The sequence below is a fragment of the Schistocerca serialis genome, chromosome 1, assembly GCF_023864345.2.
Source record: "Schistocerca serialis cubense isolate TAMUIC-IGC-003099 chromosome 1, iqSchSeri2.2, whole genome shotgun sequence".
NCBI classification, from domain to species: domain Eukaryota; kingdom Metazoa; phylum Arthropoda; class Insecta; order Orthoptera; family Acrididae; genus Schistocerca; species Schistocerca serialis.
In genome coordinates this window covers 126,093,170-126,114,409 of record NC_064638.1, presented here as the reverse complement: position 1 = coordinate 126,114,409, position 21,240 = coordinate 126,093,170, and the positions used below count along the sequence as shown (strand labels likewise).

Sequence of the window (21,240 nt, the reverse complement as noted above, 5' to 3'; positions counted from 1 at the left end):
CCGCCAACCATGCGCAGGCAGGGTGACGGCTCCAGCGGGGTGACCAAATGGTGTAAACTGCCCTGAAGATGACCCCATCGCGGGTTAAAACCGGTTGGCGGCAAAATAAATAGTGCGATTGTGACTGTCATTTTGAATAATTGAAAAAATATTTCTGCCCTTCAGGCTGAACTAGAAATGGGGTACTCTGAAGTAGACAGGTTGAAGCGAGAAAAAGACAATGGGAGCTGGGAACAGGTAACAAGTCGTATTCAGAAGGAGAAAACCCCAGAAATCACTTTTCAGATTCCAGTGAGCAATCAGTTTGATTTGTTACCTGAAGTAGAAGAGCCTGAATCAGTTTTTGAGCAAAGTAGGGAGCAGCAGACTCGTAGTAACAACTGAAATGCTAGGTCGGGAGTAAAGTCAAGCAGAAAGAAAAGAGTATTGCTGTTAGGTAGCAGTCACGGGAGAGGTGTAGGCCAGTTGCAAAAGGCCAGGCTAGAAGTCGAGTACCAGGTCACAAGCATTGTGAAACCTAGTGCTAAGCTTATCTCGGTTACCCAAAACCTAGGGGACCTAGTGCAAAGATTTAGATGGCGAGTACCACGTTCTTATAGTAGAAGGAGCAGGAAACAGCCTGGCTAGCAATTCGGACGATAGTATTAGTTGTGACCTGGATGCAATAGGTGCAGCAACAGCTCACACTCGTGTGGGGTTTGTGGCTGATTTGCAGCGCCATGACCCGGCCTGGGTTAATACGGCTGTCAGCCGTGTTAACAGAGCTGCGGGGGTTACTGTTGGCAGAAACTAAATCTCATATCTGTGCTGTGGCCGGCCGGTGTGGCCATGCGGTTCTAGGCGCTTCAGTCTGGAACCGCGTGACCGCTACGGTCCCAGGTTCGAATCCTGCCTCGGGCATGGATGTGTGTGATGTCCTTAGGTTAGTTAGGTTTAACTAGTTCTAAGTTCTAGGGCACTGACGACCACAGATGTTAAGTCCCATAGTGCTCAGAACCATTTGATCTGTGCTGTGCCTGTTGATGCAATTGGGAGGTGGGGTTACACCAGTCATGGCCTGCACCTGAATAGGAGGGGGAAGGATAGAGAAGTTGCTCTTCTTGCAGAAAATGTAAGGGGGGCCACATGCACACAAAACAAAATACCTGTGATTACTGGAGTCAGAGGGAAGCATTTTGTAGGTTAGAATCAGGTTACAGACAGAGAGTATAGAAAGAGATTAAAACAGATCAGTGCCATAATGTCTGTAGCAGTATCCAAATTAATAAAATTTGTTTGTTTCATCAGAACATTAGATGACTGAAAAAGAAGATAGATGAGCTTCTTGTATACCTAGAAAATGGGGTAAATTCTGAAGGTATAAATGTTTTGTGTCTCTCTGAACACCATGTAACCGCAGGGATAAAGAAGTTAAATTTAAGGTATTGCCGATTAGATCTTATTCATGTAGAGTCAACAAGGAAAAAGGAGGAGTTGTTACTTATATAAAAACTGGACACAAAGTCAAATAGTTTTTGTGTAGATCGGATCCTTCAAACATGTGCTTGTGAGTTGCTGCTGCAATATATTTCTATAGTAATTGTAACAATCCACAGATCCCCTCAAGGTAACATTCAGCTATTCATGAAAAATCTTGAGGCATTATTGAGCTACCTGTCTGACAAAAAGCAGTTTGTGATGATTTTAATGTAGATTTCTTAAAAGATACAAATAGGAAAAATGAGCTAGAATCTTTGTTTGGCTGTTGCAATCTAGTATCTGTAGTAAATTTTCCAACTCGTATGCAGCAGGATAGTAGGTCACTTATCGATAACATTTCCATAGACAGTGCTCAGCAAGAAACAATGTCTACCCAGTTGATAATGGGCTATCTGATCATGATGCGCAGTTAATGGAAATAACACATATAGCACCTTACAAGATTCAGGCAGGTTCATACAAGCCATGGAGGCTTGTTAATGCGAACAGGATACAGAGTTTTAAGTGCAGTCTAGAAGAGGTAGAATGGAATGAAGTATACACAGAAAATAATGCTGATGCCAAGTTCATGTTATTCCACCGTAAATTTGTCCCAGTATTTGAGAGTTGCTTTACTGAAACGTTATCCAAAAAAGCCATTACAAAGTCAAATATGCCATGGATTACTAAGGGAATTAAGTTATCGTGTAAGAGGAAAAGGGAAATATACAGACAGGCCAGAATAAGTCAGGATCCGACATTACTTGCTTACTACAAAAGATACTGTAATATTTTAAGGAAAGTCATTAAGAAGTCGAGAAGGTTGTGTGTTCTGACAGAAATTAATAATGCGGATAATAAGATTAAAACTATATGGAATATTGTCAAACGGATGACAGGGCAGCCTGACAATGCACAGCATACCATAGCAATAAAGCTAAATGATGATGTTGTGAGCGATAATTCACAAGTTGCAAGTATTTTTGACAATCACTTCCTGAATGTAGCAGCAAAAATAGGGTTAAAGGGTTCAGTTGAAGAAGCAAAAAATATGTTAAAAATGTCATTCCCCAGGACTTAAGGCCTTTAGAAATAGCACCAACATCCCCCACTGAAATTAAGGGAATTATAAATATACTGAAAAACAAGAACTCATGTGGTGTTGATGGAGTCTCTAACAGAATTTTGAAGTGTTGTTGTAATAAGTGGAGTCCTTAGCGATATCTGTAATGCTTTGCTAGCACAAGGAATTTTTCCAGACAGATTGAAATATGCAATTGTCAAACCTCTTCATAAGAAAGGGGACAAGAGTGACTTCAATAATTATAGACCAAACTCATTGCTGACTTCATTTTCTAAAATATTCGAAAAAATTATGTATTCAGGTGTAGTTTCGCATTTAAGTGAAAATAATTTACTCAGCACGTCACATTTCGGATTACGGAAGTGTTACTCGACTGAGAATGCTATCTACACATTTACCCATAAAATAGTACAGGCCCTAAACAACAAATTATCGCCAGCTGGTATTTTTGTGATCTTTCCAAGGCATTTGACTGTGTGGATCATGTCACACTCTTAGAAAAACTCAGGCTTTATGGAATTGAAGGCTATAAACAGGGCTGGTTTTAATCATACTTAATGAACAGGAAGCAAAAAGTTGTGCTGAATAGCACAAATAATGTTGAGAGGGTGGTAAATTCTAGTGAATGGGGAGTTATCACAGAGGGAGTCCCACAGGGTTCAATTTTAGGTCCTCTGCTGTTCCTTATTCATGTGAATGATCTCACACTTAACGTTCAGCAAGCGAAACTCGTACATCTTGCAGATGAAACGAGTGTTATAATAAATCCCATTCCAGAAAAAGTAGCTGAAGATATTCTTAAGGATGTCTTTCAAAGAATTATTAGGTGGTTCTCAGAAAATGGACACTCCCTTAATTTTGAAAAAGGTCACTATATCCAGTTCCGTACACCGAATAGAGTCATAACGACAGTTAATGTAGCATATGAACATGGCTCAGTTAACAAGGTAGATTTCTCCAAATTTTTGGGTGTTCGCATTGATGACAACTTGAACTGGATGAGTTGGGTTGATTTGGGGGAAGAGACCAAACAGCGAAGTCATCGGCCTCATAGAATTAGGAAAGAATGAGGAAGGAAGTCGGCCATACCCTTTCAAAGGAACCATCCCAGTATTTACATGGAGTGATTTAGGGAAATTACGGAAAACCTAAATCAGGATGGCCGGACGCGGGATTGAACCGTCGTGCTCCCGAATGCGAGTCCAGTGTGCTACCACTGCGCAACCTCACTCGGTTTGAACTGGAAGCAGCATATTACTGAGCTTCTTAAACAACTAAGTTCAGCTTCTTTTGCTATTCATATAATCGCTAGTCTTGATAATAAACAGATTAGCCTCCTAACGCATATTTAATTCAATAATGTCTTATAGAATAGTTTTCTGGGGTAACTCACCACTTAGACATAAACTATTGATTGCACAAAAGAGAGCAGTGAGAATAATTCGTGGTGTTCACCCAAGGACGTCTTGTAGGCACCTTTTCAAGTAGTTAGGTTTTTGTAACTGCACCATCAGAGTACAGATATTCGCCAAAGAAATTCGTTATAAATAATCCATCTCAATTCGCTAAGAACAGTGATGTTCATACGTACAACACTAGAGGGATAATTGACCTTTCCTATCCGTTATTGAAGCTGTCAGTTGCTCAAAAAGGAGTATATTATTCAGTATCAAAAATCTTTGATCATTTCCCAACAACATAAAGTGTCTGGCAGGTAGCACATCAAGTTTTAAATCTAGCTTAAAATCATTTCTTTTGGACAACTCCTTCTATTCCATGGACGAGTTTCTGTTTCAGAACTAGTAAAAAAAAAATTGTACCTCTAAATGTAGTTGCATGTGTAGAAGTAAAAATTTCAGTAATGTTAGCACTATTCATATATATATATATATATATATATATATATATATATATATATATATATATATGTATATATATTGTAATCTGACTTTTTACACATCATATCGATAAAATAATCGGGAAAATGATCTATGGAACATGACATAACTAAAATTGATCTAAACAGTAACTGTCTACGGCCCCATCCACAATCGTAACCTTGTCTTGTGCGGTCTGTGAGTACCTACCAATCAGTTTTCAGTTCCTATGGAAAGGACACTGCTGGTTTCGTTCTGAATTCTTTCACAATCCGTGACTGTAGTCCGTCACACATGACCGCATCGTCGACAGGACACCAGAGTCTAAATACCGCTAACAGCCCTCTCAACAACTGTGTGTGACGTGAATGTCAAACTTACTTGCTTGTTCTTCTTGTGGTGTTGTAATCACTTTTGCTAAAAAAAAAGTGTGTCCCGTTTAATTTATGTATTTCATCGTCTACAGTTTATTCACTACAGCTGTCGATTACGTGCTCTTGGATGAAGCCTCAACTTCACATTATACTATATAAAACTGGTCTTTCTGGAAATGCTCACAGAAACTGAAATCATCTCTTCGCAAAAGATACCATCTGATCCTAATTAAACTTTCTGCAGTGAACAACCTCCTTTCTCAGTAGTTTGCTTTTTGTACCTTACTTTGTCAACGTCTTTCTGTTTTTACTGGTGCTGAGTCAATGAGTCCCTCACATATTCAATTACCCTACTTACCGAAAGGGCTGGTAACGTTGATGAGGCGGCCCTTGGACTTCTTGAGGAGCGGCAGGAACGCCTTGGAGACCCTTATGGCGCCCATCGTGTTTACGTCCAGCACCTGCTGGAATTTCTTTAGCGGCGTGACATCCACTTCGCCCATGTCGCTGATCCCTGCATTGTTTACCACCGCCCATAGCTCTAGAATAAGAACGAAAATATCGTTCACATAGACCTGGTAGTGCTGTGTTAAGAAACACAGCGAAATCATAATATTTGTTGTACTGCGAAAGAACTTTCTGTTAAGTTCCGTTTCTATCAGCTGTAGCCTTGGTCATACACATTACTCAACATAACTTGCGAGTACGTAATATCTGATTTGGCCACACAGATTAATCATTTACATCATATTTCTCCCTTGTATAAACTCATTCTCTGCCTACCAAACTTTTCGATCATCAAGCGACAGCAGAACAAGAAACTTCCCCACAACATTCGCTCCATCGTTGCAGCGAAGACCGTGAAATCTATGGCAGTACAACCCTAATCTTAAATCAAAACTGTCAATATAAATTCATATATTATTAGAATTTTTTTGTATTTTGCACGTAATTATAGAAAAATGTCGTGCATGGCAGATACAAGTAAGAAACCCGCAGCAGCATGAGAAAGTAGATCCACAGCCTCCGGTACACCTAAGTCCGACTGGAAAGTGGACGTTGAGCCGTATCAAGAAATGCGGTCGCACTAGTCAACAGCACCTGTTCTCAATAACAACCACCACATAAAAGCTAGCGACCAACCCTTTCTTAGCATGTGAAAATGTTACAGCTTTGTTCTAATTTTAAGAAAGTCATCTTTGCATGAATTTATTTGCTGCTAAGAGTACTATCCTTGCGTAACAAAAGAAATATTGAATTTAATTGATGAAAGGAGAAAATATAAAAATGCAGTAAATGAAGCAGGCAAAAAGGAATACAAACGTCTCAAAAATGAGATCGACAGGAAGTGCAAAATGGCTAAGCAGGGATGGCTAGAGGACAAATGTAAGGATGTAGAGGCTTGTCTCACTAGGGGTAAGATAGATACTGCCTACAGGAAAATTAAAGAGACCTTTGGAGAGAAGAGAACCACTTGTGTCAATATCGAGAGCTCAGATGGCAACCCAGTTCTAAGCAAAGAAGGGAAGGCAGAAAGGTGGAAGGAGTATATAGAGGGTTTATACAAGGGCGATGTACTTGAGGACAATATTATGGAAATGGAAGAGGATGTAGATGAAGATGAAATGGGAGATAAGATACTGCGTGAAGAGTTTGACAGAGCACTGAAAGACCTGAGTCGAAACAAGGCCCCGGGAGTAGACAACATTCCATTAGAACTACTGATGGCCTTTGGAGAGCCAGTCATGACAAAACTCTACCATCTGGTGAGCAAGATGTATGAGACAGGCGAGATACCCACAGACTTCAAGAAGAATATAGTAATTCCAATCCCAAAGAAATCAGGTGTTGACAGATGTGAAAATTACCGAACTATCAGTTTAATAAGTCACAGCTGCAAAATACTAACGCGAATTCTTTACAGACGAATGGAAAAACTGGTAGAAGCGAACCTAGGGGAAGATCAGTTTGGATTCCGTAGAAATGTTGGAACACGTGAGGCAATACTAACCTTACGAGTTACCTTAGAATAAAGATTAAGAAAAGGCAAACCTACGTTTCTAGCATTTGTAGACTTAGAGAAAGCTTTTGACAACGTTAACTGGAATACTCTCTTTCAAATTCTGAAGGTGGCAGGGGTAAAATACAGGGAGCGAAAGGCTATTTACAATTTGTACAGAAACCAGATGGCAGTTATAAGAGTCGAGGGACATGAAAGGGAAGCAGTGGTTGGGAAAGGAGTGAGACAGGGTTGTAGCCTCTCCCCGATGTTATTCAATCTGTATATTGAGCAAGCGGTAAAGGAAACTAAAGAAAAATTCGGAGTAGGTATTAAAATTCATGGAGAAGAAGTAAAAACTTTGAGGTTCGCCGATGACATTGTAATTCTGTCAGAGACAGCAAAGGACTCGGAAGAGCAGTTGAACGGAATGGACAGTGTCTTGAAAGGAGGATATAAGATGAACATCAACAAAAGCAAAAAGAGGATAATGGAATGTAGTCAAATTAAATCGGGTGATGCTGAGGGGATTAGATTAGGAAATGAGACACTTAAAGTAGTAAAGGAGTTTTGCTATTTAGGGAGTAAAATAACTGATGATGGTCGAAGTAGAGAGGATATAAAATGTAGACTGGCAATGGCAAGGAAATCGTTTCTGAAGAAGAGAAATTTGTTAACATCGAGTATAGATTTAAGTGTCAGGAAGTCGTTTCTGAAAGTATTTGTGTGGAGTGTAGCCATGTATGGAAGTGAAACATGGACGATAACCAGTTTGGACAAGAAGAGAATAGAAGCTTTCGAAATGTGGTGCTACAGAAGAATGCTGAAGATAAAGTGGGTAGATCACGTAACTAATGTGGAGGTGTTGAATAGGATTGGGGAGAAGAGAAGTTTGTGGCACAACTTGACTAGAAGAAGGGATCGGTTGGTAGGACATGTTTTGAGGCATCAAGGGATCACAAATTTAGCACTGGAGGGCAGCGTGGAGGGTAAAAATCGTAGAGGGAGACCAAGAGATGAATACACTAAGCAGATTCAGAAGGATGTAGGTGGCAGTAGGTACTGGGAGATGAAGAAGCTTGCACAGGATAGAGTAGCATGGAGAGCTGCATCAAACCAGTCTCAGGACTGAAGACCACAACATCAACAACAAGAGTACTATTAGTATTGTAGTGGGTGGGTGCCAGGAGGTGTCGTATTAAAACTCGTCCGAGCTTTTCAAATGATTTATATTTTCCACTACAGAGCTTCGTTGACCTCGGTCCGCAAACAGGCTCCGCATTGCTGAGGTGGTACCACCCCCAGTGGCCTGTGCAACGCACTGTGTCGAGCCGGCCTTGTACGCCAGATCCAGAGTTCCAATTACGTCAGGATGGCTGCGCTAGCAGCCGTCTCAGCGGCCACAGTCCTCGTTGACTCCGCACTGCTCCGCCGGGACCCGTAGTTCGGCCGCGCTGCTGCTTCTTCCTGGGCTGGCGTAGCAGGGAATGCGGCGGTAATGACCGCTCCCGTTCCGCCGTCCGAACCTGCGGCCGTAGGCTTGTAAGTCTCCTGCGTGTGTCGGGAACCGAGACGACTGTCTGTGGTAGCGACCCGAAGAGTGGCCCGCCCTGGCTGGCTGCGGACCCCGCGTCGGCCTCAGAGGGTCGAACCAACGAGCTGCCGTGGACTGGGACGCTGTCGCCCCATCTGTTGCCGTGTGTCGCCGGTAGTGTGACACGCCCCGCCATCCAGGAGAGCTGCCACACTTGGATGAATCTCGTTAGAAAACCACACCTATTTATACTCGGCTTCGCGGTTCTGTTTCGCTAATGCATCGCTCCGAGTCACGCACGCCCCACACCACAGTTGCGCCAGCGGGCCCCTTCTTCCTATAGCTTGCGACACGCGAACCGCTGCGTTTACGCTTTTCGGCGGTTCAATGGCCCCTATGGCCTCCATTCCACTTCGTAACTGCTGGTCAGCGTAACTTACTGCAATCCAGCCCACACCTGGCTGTAACTTGTGCACTCCGAAATACTGCACCAAATGTAACTTCCCTATCGTAAACTGTGGTGCCACTACAGTATTTTAAAGACTGTGGGATAATTAATACAGAAATAAAATTTATAAACACAAAGCAGGATGCTCGCTGGGAACACAGACCAAGTGAAATGTGTAGCTCATGCGTGAATAACCTTAAAATAGCAACTCAAAATCAGGTTACCATGGCTCGGAAAAACAGTCATCGCGACTAAAAAAAAAAGCAGCGGAAAGAGCATTCTAGGATGAGTCCTTTGATAGACAGAGCTGGTGGAAATCCTGTGCTATTGAGTAAAGGAGAAAAGGATGATTGGGTAACGTCCTGTCGACATCGAGGTCATTAGAGATGGAGCATAAGCTTTGATAGTGTCAAGTATGTGGAAGGAAATCGGCTGTGCCCTTTTAAAGAGACCATCCCGACATTTGACTGAAGCGATTCGGGGAAATCATGGGAAAGTTAAATCTAGATGGCTGGACACTGTTTTGATCAGTCTCCCCCTCCCGAATGGAAGTCCAGTGTGCTAGACAGCGCTCAGCCTCTGCTAATGAGCGAAGCGGGGAGTCTCTTGCTAACCTGCAGCAATACGATATGTGTAAGCGAGAAGTGTTTGGAGATTAGTGATGTAACTGCCACACTATTGGAGAAATGTTGCTAGGATGTGAAACTTAGAAATATTTCAGCTGAGATTGGACTAAAAATTTCCAGCTGTTGCTGGCCTTAGGATGATTTCAGATTGTAAGGAGTGATTTTATGCAGGAAGTGTTGGACTTTGAAGTTATTTTACAAAGTTAAGACTTTGATGTGAAGTGGGAGTATAATAGTGGATTCAACATTCGTGCACTGATTAACAGAGACCCAGATCACATGTGCGAATCGCAATGTGCCATAGCGCTACCATTATCTCTTCACATGACTGAGTAATGCTGCCCTGGCTAACACATGAGCCGACCAGATGCAGTTACATCATGTTCTACTTGCTGATATGGAAAGTACTGTACACAAGGCTTCGACACAGATATCACATGTTGTAGCCAACTAGAGAGGTCAGAGGCATGACTGCACTGACACAGCAGAAAGGTAGAGCCTCTGCAGCACATATGACTTGACTGCTTCGCGTCTGAGACATGGTTCTGTTCTGGCTTACGTGATAGAAACCGATGCTGTGTTAGTGCAGAAAAAAACTATGTTTCAAGCAAAGAGACAGGGTCACAGGGAGCATCTCCTGCGACTTACAATGTAGTCCATGGGATACAATCATCCTCCTACAGCACAGGTGATGAAACTTCAAACTGGTCTGTGCAGTTGATCAATACCTGTATATTTAATAAGATCGTCGCATGTGCTCGATGCCTGCATGCATGAGGTATTTGTTTTCGATATATGGGATGAGCGAGATGCAGTAAAAATCTTATCGAGTTCTCTATCGGATGAAGATAGTGGAGCTTTTATAGTTCGTAGTTTTTCTCTGCTGGATGGTACAAAATAACGAAGTTATCATGTTGGGAAGATAGATGTGAATGGACTTGGATCTGTAGTACTTGTATGTAGTTTGGGGACGCAAAACAGTGCAGTAGCAAAAATCCTTGTCCTTCTCGCAGTTCCCGTTTCCATGAATGGTCAAAACACAGTCCTGTCGTAGTAACGCAGCTTAGCCCGTTTCTACATGGAATATAGAATGTGGACGATATAGTATCCTCTGACTGCTACTCAGTTCCGACTTAAACTGGAACGATCATGTGCGTAAAGCTGCAGAAATGGCAGCAGCTGCAAGATCCAAACGGACTACCTAAAACGAGGCTGGAATTTTACTGTAGCAGATAGATTCGAGAAAGGTTTAAGTTGTTCTAAGTCTAGGGGACTGATGACCTCAGATGTTAAGTCCCATAGTGTTTAGAGTCATTTATAATAGGAGTCGAGGACGATGTTAAATAATCCCTCGGAGAATAACGGGTGTATTCTCCATGATACTGTGGCTCTCATCTGGTCCCTGCTGGAGCGTCCTACGTGATGATAAATGAGAGGCGGTAGGAGACCTGTCTAGTCTGTCACAGCGACTTATCCTGGCCATTAGGGGATGGCTGCATCACTATAATTTAGACGATGAAGATGCATTTGGGGAAAGCCATACCGGCTACTGTATTGCAGGCGGCGGTCAGCACGACCGCGAGGCTTTTGGCTGAGTAGCTCCATCCTGTAGGTTGATTTTCGGTAGTTTGTGATTGTACATGGATGAGAACTCTGTCTTTTAGGACGACAGTTTCCCCCAGTACTTGTGATGCTTTATGACATGTTCAATATGAGTGCTGTTTTTTTTCGCGACAATTTCGAAGTGTAATTATAACTTTGATGCATTTTTTTCCATCACCTGTGATAGCGTGTATTAGTTTCGGTTAGCTGATGGTAATTTTTAGTAGGCATGTGTAGTGAACCCTGATGTCAAACAGGGATAGATGCTATATGCTTACAGGTAACACACTTTTTTTTAAACTCATCTCTGTCCAACACCAGCATCTAGTCAGTTGAACGTATTTCCCACCAAAAAGAATAAAGATTGTACCTTACACCCTAGACTTTTTCTCCCTAGCTGATAGGTGTAGGTAGAGTTGGAGTGTTTGTGTCGCTGGTTTCGAGTGGTATTGCGAGATTTTTTCCCCAGCAGGATAACACCAGTTGTCAGTTTTTGCGGAGTATTGTCGTCCTTGTGAAGCGCTATGCAAATAGTTGTGTAATTAGGACCGATCTTTGTGACTAATTCTGTAATTACGATCGATATCTGCGTAAGTTTGGAGTGGTATAATTTTTTCCCAGCAGGATAACACCAGATGTATGTTATAGTCAGTTTTTGCGATTTTAGGCTTTCCTTGTGCAGCGGTATATATATAGTTGTGTAATTAGGACCGATATTTGTGATTAATTACGTAATTAGGATCGATATTTACGTAAGTTTGAAGTGGTATTGCGAAATTTTTTTCCAAGCAGGATCTTCATCATCATTCCAAGACCAGTCACCTAAAACAAAGTGCTTGTGACGAAGTTGTTTCACTCAGCCTGCATGATACCTTCTGTGTTAGGTACTGGCGTGCAAGAGGATTTTATATGGGATCATTTTGTCACAAAATGCGAGCGTAAACGTTTGTAAACATGCATTTACGTGCGTAAACATGCGTGAAATATCTATGTAGGATAATTTTGTCTAGAGAAATAACACAAACACAAATTTGAGATTATGAATACATTTGCTTATTCACGATTTACCTATTAGACCGCCACAGTAGATGTCCTGCTAGCAGTGGGACGGAACATATTCTGTAGTCATATGCTTCTTGATGTATGTTTTTGCGTGACAGAGTTCATACCACTCGTAGTCGAAAACCGAACATTAATATTTTTCGGCACCTTTTAGAGCACTAACACTGTTGGAAAACTTGTGAAACTTCAATTCCTACATGAAGACGTTTTGAATCACTAACCGTTAACACATACCATGAGGCGAATAGTGAATGTGGCGGTGCACTGGAGGTTGGTATCATCTCATCCACAACATCCACACCAGCGCGGTTACCCATCTGATCTTGCACTGAAGCTGGAATGTCTCTTGTGCATTGCTCAATGGAAGGTGCATACGATGGAGACCAGTACAATGCAGGACCCTCTAGCGCAGTTTCTCAGCATGCTGGATTAGAGGCAGTTGTCCCTTGTGGAGTGGGAGCTTTTAGAAATGACAGACAGTTCCAACAGAGACAGATGATTGCATCTTTAATGCATCTCGATGCAAAACATTTATTTTCAGGACTGTATTCTTTCTCTTCATATGTTCAAGATTAATGATCACTTCCATTCTACATGTAGGAGCCTATGAGGACAGTTGTTGGCTGTATGCCTACAAGCAACATGGCTGCTGAACTCCTCCCAGTCAGACACCAATAGCTCCTCGATAGAATACATTCTGATCAGTCACAAGGATGGGAACGGACAGCTGCTCTTCAATGGTATATATTGTGTATTCGAATATGCTTCCACTGAAGTGAATTGACCTCAACTGTCCACCTTTTCCATTTTGGGAGAGTGAATGTTTCATGTTGGATATCTCGACAGTTGCGCATGTGCAAGAGCGTGAATCGGTCACGACATGCATCTTGGCTCCATCCCTCTGCACTGTCGCAATCTGCTGAACTGAATTCTTCTGCTTCTTTCTTCTACACTCTTCTACATCTACATCTACATCTACATCCATACTCCACAAGCCACCTGACGGTGTGTGGCGGAGGGTACCTTGAGTACCTCTATCGGTTCTCCCTTCTATTCCAGTCTCGTATCGTTCGTGGAAAGAAAGATCGTCGGTATGCCTCTGTGGGGGCTCTAATCTTTCATGGTCTCTCATGGTCTCTTCGCGAGATATACGTAGGAGGGAGCAATATACCGCTTGACTCCTCGGTGAAGGTATGTTCTCGAAACTTCAACACAAGCCCGTACCGAGCTACTGAGCGTCTCTCCTGCAGAGTCTTCCAATGGAGTTTATCTATCATCTCCGTAACGCCTTCGCAATTACTACATGATCCTGTAAGGAAACGCGCTGCTCTCCGTTGGATCTTCTCTATCTCTTCTATCAACCCTATCTGGTACGGACCCCACACTGGTGAGCAATATTCAAGTAGTGGGCGAACAAGTGTACTGTAACCTACTTCCTTTGTTTTCGGATTGCATTTCCTTAGGATTCTTCCAATGAATCTCAGTCTGGCATCTGCTTTACCGACGATCAACTTATATGATCATTCCATTTTAAATCACTCCTAATGCGTACTCCCAGATAATTTATGGAATTAACTGCTTCCAGTTTCTGACCTACTATATTGTAGCTAAATGATAAAGGATCTTTCTTTCTGTGTATTCGCAGCACATCACACTTGTCTACATTGAGATTCAATTGTCATTCCCTGCACCATGCGTCAATTCGTTGAAGATCCTCCTCCATTTCAGTACACTTTTCCATTGTTCCAACATCTCGATATACTACAGCATCATCCGCAAAAAGCCTCAGTGAACTTCCAATGTTATCCACAAGGTCATTTACGTATATTGTGAATAGCAACGGTCCTATGACACTCCCCTGCGGCACACGTGAAATCACTCTTACTTCGGAAGACTTTTCTCCATTGAGAATGACATACTACGTTATGTTATCTAGAAACTTTTCAAACCAATCACACAACTGGTCTGATAGTCCATATGCTTTGTTCATTAAACGACTGTGGGAAACTGTATCGAACGCCTTGCGGAAGTCAAGAAACACAGCATCTACCTGAGAACCCGTGTGTATGGCTCTTTGAGTCTCGTGGACGAATAGCGCGAGCTGGGTTTCACACGATCGTCTTTTCGAAAACCATGCTGGTTCTCCAGAAAAGTCATTATTCTCGAACATAATACGTGTTCCAAAATTCTACAACTGATCGACGTTAGAGATATAGGTCTATAGTTCTGCACATCTGTTCGACGTCCCTTCTTGAAAACGGGGAGGACATGTGCCTTTTTCCAATCCTTTGGAACGCTACGCTCTTTTAGAGACCTACAGTACACCGCTGCAAGAAGGGGGGCAAGTTCCTTCGCGTACTCTGTGCAAAATCGAACTGGTCTCCCATCATGTCCAGCGGCCTTTCCTCTTTCGAGCGATTTTAATTGTTTTTCTATTCCTCTATCATCTATTTCGATATCTACCATTCTCATACTCTTCCATACCTCATGTAGTGAACTGTGGCTGCAGTCCTCCTCCAAATGTGTACATGACATGCAGCTACTGATAGCTGCCCTATCCTCCACATTCACCTCGATGATCGAACACATGATCCTTCCTCGCCAGCAGCTCAACAAGCACTGACAACTCAGTCTTTTGTTTCCCGCCATTGGCGTCACTAGCACACTCTGGTGACAGCAGCACCGCACTAACTAACCTCAGCTGTGAGAGTAATGACTTAGAGCTAAATTCCCTAAAAAATTCAGATTTACTGCCCGTTTTCGATGCGCCATATTGCAAAAAGTCGGAAAGGGGGATGGTGGGGGGCTGACAGGTCACCCGTAGAAGCGCATATTTCAATTTCCCGCCAAAATTCAAACTTTCCAAAAAAAAGCCGCCATCTTGAATAACGGTACGCACGTCATCAGCTGATGTCACGGCCGCCATCTTGAATGACGTCAATCGCGTCACGAGCTGACGTCACGTGACATCATGTATTCGCGTCATCAGCTGACGTCAGTGCCCCTTAAGGGTGGCAATCTGCACACTGCCCCTGAAGGGGCGCTAACCCGCACGTTTGGGGTGACACTCTCCTCTCTCCCCTACTCACACTTAGCGCCTTCATTTGTGTCACACAACAACTTTTTTTCCGTCAACGCACATTTAAATCTCAGGACACACAAATGATCAGTTTGGACGTATTATCCCATCACCATTGTGAATGTCTTCTCCAAAAATTACTTCGAGCAGATAATTAAAGAACCGACTCATGGAACCGACCCTCTATACGTCATAGCATCAAGCAGACCTGAAATTCTTAAATTTAACGAAGCCACCCACTGTCACCCATTTTTAAGGGATGCAACAATTCAGACTTTGCATGTAGAGATTCCTTGGGAACGTCTTCATCGCTAAAAACTTTATTTAACGATTTGCAAGGTATTACTACATGTCAGACCTGAACTTACCGAATCAGTTAATGAAGACGAAGGTATCAGTGACCTTATGGCTGTGATATCAACTATGTCTATGGGTGTACAAAAAGTGTTAGGAAAGGTAGGAAAATATTTTTGCTTACTAAGACTGACAGCATACAAATTATAGAGCATGAGTAGTCAATCCCCCCCCATGAACCATGGACCTTGCCGTTGGTGGGGAGGCTTGCGTGCCTCAGCGATACAGATAGCCGTACCGTAGGTGCAACCACAACGGAGGGGTATCTGTTGAGAGGCCAGACAAACGTGTGGTTCCTGAAGAGGGGCAGCAGCCTTTTCAGTAGTTGCAAGGGCAACAGTCTGGATGATTGACTGATCTGGCCTTGTAACAATAACCAAAACGGCCTTGCTGTACTGGTACTGCGAACGGCTGAAAGCAAGGGGAAACTACAGCCGTAATTTTTCCCGAGGGCATGCAGCTTTACTGTATGATTACATGATGATGGCGTCCTCTTGGGTAAAATATTCCGGAGGTAAAATAGTCCCCCATTCGGATCTCCGGGCGGGGACTACTCAAGAGGATGTCGTTATCAGCAGAAAGAAAACTGGCGTTCTACGGATCGGAGCGTGGAATGTCAGATCCCTTAATCGGGCAGGTAGGTTAGAAAATTTAAAAAGGGAAATGGATAGGTTAAAGTTAGATATAGTGGGAATTAGTGAAGTTCGGTGGCAGGAGGAACAAGACTTCTGGTCAGGTGACTACAGGGTTATAAACACAAAATCAAATAGGGGTAATGCAGGAGTAGGTTTAATAATGAATAGGAAAATAGGAATGCGGGTAAGCTACTACAAACAGCATAGTGAACGCATTATTGTGGCCAAGATAGATACGAAGCCCACACCTGCTACAGTAGTACAAGTTTATATGCCAACTAGCTCTGCAGATGACGAAGAAATTGAAGAAATGTATGATGAAATAAAAGAAATTATTCAAATTGTGAAGGGAGACGAAAATTTAATAGTCATAGGTGACTGGAATTCGAGTGTAGGAAAAGAGAAAGAAGGAAACATAGTAGGTGAATATGGATTGGGGGACAGAAATGAAAGAGGAAGTCGCCTGGTAGAATTTTGCACAGAGCACAACATAATCATAGCTAACACTTGGTTTAAGAATCATGAAAGAAGGTTGTATACATGGAAGAACCCTGGAGATACTAAAAGGTATCAGATAGATTATATAATGGTAAGACAGAGATTTAGGAACCAGGTTTTAAATTGTAAGACATTTCTAGGGGCAGATGTGGACTCTGACCACAATATATTGGTTATGACCTGTAGATTAAAACTGAAGAAACTGCAAAAAGGTGGGAATTTAAGGAGATGGGACCTGGATAAACTAAAAGAACCAGAGGTTGTACAGAGATTCAGGGTGAGCATAAGGGAGCAATTGACAGGATTGGGGGAAATAAATACAGTAGAAGAAGAATGGGTAGCTTTGAGGGATGAAGTAGTGAAGGCAGCAGAGGATCAAGTAGGTAAAAAGACGAGGGCTAGTAGAAATCCTTGGGTAACAGAAGAAATATTGAATTTAATTGATGAAAGGAGAAAATATAAAAATGCAGTAAGTGAAACAGGCAAAAAGGAATACAAACGTCTCAAAAATGAGATCGACAGGAAGTGCAAAATGGCTAAGCAGGGATGGCTAGAGGACAAATGTAAGGATGTAGAGGCCTATCTCACTAGGGGTAAGATAGATACCGCCTACAGGAAAATTAAAGAGACCTTTGGAGATAAGAGAACGACTTGTATGAATATCAAGAGCTCAGATGGAAACCCAGATCTAAGCAAAGAAGGGAAAGCAGAAAGGTGGAAGGAGTATATAGAGGGTCTATACAAGGGCGATGCACTTGAGGACAATATTATGGAAATGGAAGAGGATGTAGATGAAGATGAAATGGGAGATATGATACTGCGTGAAGAGTTTGACAGAGCACTGAAAGACCTGAGTCGAAACAAGGCCCCCGGAGTAGACAATATTCCATTGGAACTACTGACGGCCGTGGGAGAGCCAGTCCTGACAAAACTCTACCATCTGGTGAGCAAGATGTATGAAACAGGCGAAATACCCTCAGACTTCAAGAAGAATATAATAATTCCAATCCCAAAGAAAGCAGGTGTTGACAGATGTGAAAATTACCGAACTATCAGCTTAATAAGTCACAGCTGCAAAATACTAACACGAATTCTTTACAGACGAATGGAAAAACTAGTAGAAGCCAACCTCGGGGAAGATCAGTTTGGATTCCGTAGAAACACTGGAACACGTGAGGCAATACTGACCTTACGACTTATCTTAGAAGAAAGATTTGTAGACTTAGAGAAAGCTTTTGACAATGTTTACTGGAATACTCTCTTTCAAATTCTAAAGGTGGCAGGGGTAAAATACAGGGAGCGAAAGGCTATTTACAATTTGTACAGAAACCAGATGGCAGTTATAAGAGTCGAGGGACATGAAAGGGAAGCAGTGGTTGGGAAGGGAGTAAGACAGGATTGTAGCCTCTCCCCGATGTTGTTCAATCTGTATATTGAGCAAGCAGTAAAGGAAACAAAAGAAAAATTCGGAGTAGGTATTAAAATTCATGGAGAAGAAATAAAAACTTTGAGGTTCGCCGATGACATTGTAATTCTGTCAGAGACAGCAAAGGACTTGGAAGAGCAGTTGAATGGAATGGACAGTGTCTTGAAAGGAGGATATAAGATGAACATCAACAAAAGCAAAACAAGGATAATGGAATGTAGTCTAATTAAGTCGGGTGATGCTGAGGGAATTAGATTAGGAAATGAGGCACTTAAAGTAGTAAAGGAGTTTTGCTATTTGGGGAGCAAAATAACTGATGATGGTCGAAGTAGAGAGGATATAAAATGTAGGCTGGCAATGGCAAGGAAGCGTTTCTGAAGAAGAGAAATTTGTTAACATCCAGTATTGATTTAAGTGTCAGGAAGTCATTTCTGAAAGTATTTGTATGGAGTGTAGCCATGTATGGAAGTGAAACATGGACGATAAATAGTTTGGACAAGAAGAGAATAGAAGCTTTCGAAATGTGGTGCTACAGAACAATGCTGAAGATTAGATGGGTAGATCACATAACTAATGAGGAAGTATTGAATAGGATTGGGGAGAAGAGAAGTTTGTGGCATAACTTGACCAGAAGAAGGGATCGGTTGGTAAGACATGTTCTGAGGCATCAAGGGATCACCCATTTAGTATTGGAGGGCAGCGTGGAGGGTAAAAATCGTAGAGGGAGACCAAGAGATGAATACACTAAGCAGATTCAGAAGGATGTAGGTTGCAGTAGGTACTGGGAGATGAAAAAGCTTGCACAGGATAGAGTAGCATGGAGAGCTGCATCAAACCAGTCTCAGGACTGAAGACCACAACAACAACAACGAGTAGTCAATGTTAAGTATTCACTACTGAGGACGAAAATGGGGAACACAAATGGAAAAAATGCCAAAGCATCATTCAACATGCCTTAGACAATTTTGTTCCGAGCAACATCTTAAGGGGTGATAAAGACCTGTATTGTTTTAATAGCTGTATTAGAAAACTGTTACGTAAACAAAGACAGATTCAAGAGATGTTAAAAATAGCTGACGAACAAAAGCTGAACGAAGAGAAAATGAGAGTGAGGAGAGCAATAAGATAAGCGTTGCATGACTTTGCAAGTAAAATTTTATCAACTTGTAACACCTATTTTTGACCTATTTTGTATCAGTATCGATATTTTTATGTCAATTTGTAGTGTTGCTTATGTATAATGTTGTATCTCTCATGGAAGTCCTTTGACTATGTGTACATGTTGCGGTTATCTGAAATTTTGAACGATGTTGTTTAAATTATGATTGTGAATTTAAATAACAACTGAAATGATTGTTACATAATGTACTGTAAATGACTTGGTCCATAGTTAGGGAACATATGGTGGAATGTAGAAGATGCTGAGAGGCGCCGCAGCTATGGAAGTAGCCTGGAAGTTGTAAAGTAGAGTGGAAAAGGTGTGGTTGGCGCGCAATTGGCAACTCGTCCTTTGTGACAGGCAACGAGTCTGGGCTGAGCAGTGCTGTGGATAACACCCCGCTAGGAGTAGCTGGATCATTGTGGCTCATACTCCTGGAGTTTTGAGGCCAGAAGAGCTTAAAGGCAGTTTTTATGGGCCTCGGATGCTGCATTTGGTGATACCATTATCATGGCATTGTTTTTGGCCCTATTCCGACGCCAAGAATAAATGTAACAGGGCGAGGCCAACAGTATTGCTATGACTGCATCGCCGCCAGATTAATAGCCACTGCAAATTACGCCACCAACACCTCCAGCCTTCCACAAAATTGTTTATATTTGGCATTCTGTAAAGGGTAGACCCGTGGTCTAGGGGTAGCGTCTTTGATTCATAATCAAAACGTCTTCGGTCCCTGGTTCGATCCCCGCCACTGCCTAAATTTTGATAAATAATCTGCACTGGCGGCCGAAGACTTCCGGCGTAAGAAGTCAGCCTCATTCCGCCAACGGCCATGTCAAAGAGGGCGGAGGAGCGGATAGAGGTTCAGAGCACACTCTTGTCCTAGGGGTGGGAAATTGCCCCTAAAGGCGGAAGAACCAGCAATGATCAACGACATGAGGATGCAGAAGGCAGTGGAAACCACTGCATTAAAGACACGTAACGTGTGTCCACAGGACATGTGGCCTGTAATTGAAGTGTCATGATGATCTCTCCATTGGCAAAAGATTCCGGAATAGTCCCCCATTCGGATCTCCGGGAGGGGACTGCCAAGGGGGAGGTTACCATGAGAAAAAGATTGAATAATCAACGAAAGGATAACGTTCTACGAGTCGGGGCGTGGAATGTCAGAAGCTTGAACGTGGTAGGGAAACTAGAAAATCTGAAAAGGGAAATGCAAAGGCTCAATCTAGATATAGTAGGGGTCAGTGAAGTGAAGTGGAAGGAAGACAAGGATTTCTGGTCAGATGAGTATCGGGTAATGTCAACAGTAGCAGAAAATGGTATAACAGGTGTAGGATTCGTTATGAATAGGAAGGTAGGGCAGAGGGTGTGTTACTGTGAACAGTTCAGTGACCGGGTTGTTCTAATCAGAATCGACAGCAGACCAACCCGACAACGATAGTTCAGGTATACATGCCGACGTCGCAAGCTGAAGATGAACGGATAGAGAAAGGGTATGAGGATATTGAAAGGGTGATGCAGTATGTAGAGGGGGACGAAAATCTCATAGTCACGGGCGACTGGAATGCAGTTGTAGGGGAAGGAGTAGAAGAAAAGGTTACAGGAGAATATGGGCTTGGGGCAAGGAATGAAAGAGGAGAACGACTAACTGAGTTCTGTAACAAGTTTCAGCTAGTAATAGCGAATACCCTGTTCAAGAATCACAAGAGGAGGAGGTATACTTGGAAAAGGCCGGGAGATACGGGAAGATTTCAATTAGATTACATCATGGTCAGACAGAGTTTCCGAAATCAGATACTGGATTGTAAGGCGTACCCAGGAGCAGATATGGACTCAGATCACAGTATAGTAGTGATGAAGAGTAGGCTGAAGTTCAAGACATTAGTCAGGAAGAATCAATACGCAGAGAAGTGGGATACGGAAGTACTACGGAATGACGAGATACGTTTGAAGTTCTCTAACGCTATAGATACAGCAATAAGGAATAGCGCAGTAGGCAGTACAGTTGAAGAGGAATGGACA

At 42.5% G+C, this 21,240-nt stretch overlaps 1 protein-coding gene across 1 annotated transcript in view; it reads right to left on the bottom strand.

Moving 5' to 3' along the window:
- Positions 1 to 21,240, bottom strand: part of LOC126463899 (estradiol 17-beta-dehydrogenase 2-like) — a 208,124-nt gene that overhangs the window by 105,487 nt on the left and 81,397 nt on the right. Inside the window, exon 4 of the mRNA XM_050096194.1 lies at positions 5,152 to 5,334. Coding sequence (XP_049952151.1) covers positions 5,152 to 5,334 — 183 coding nt within the window. The remainder of the gene's footprint in view (positions 1 to 5,151; positions 5,335 to 21,240) is intronic.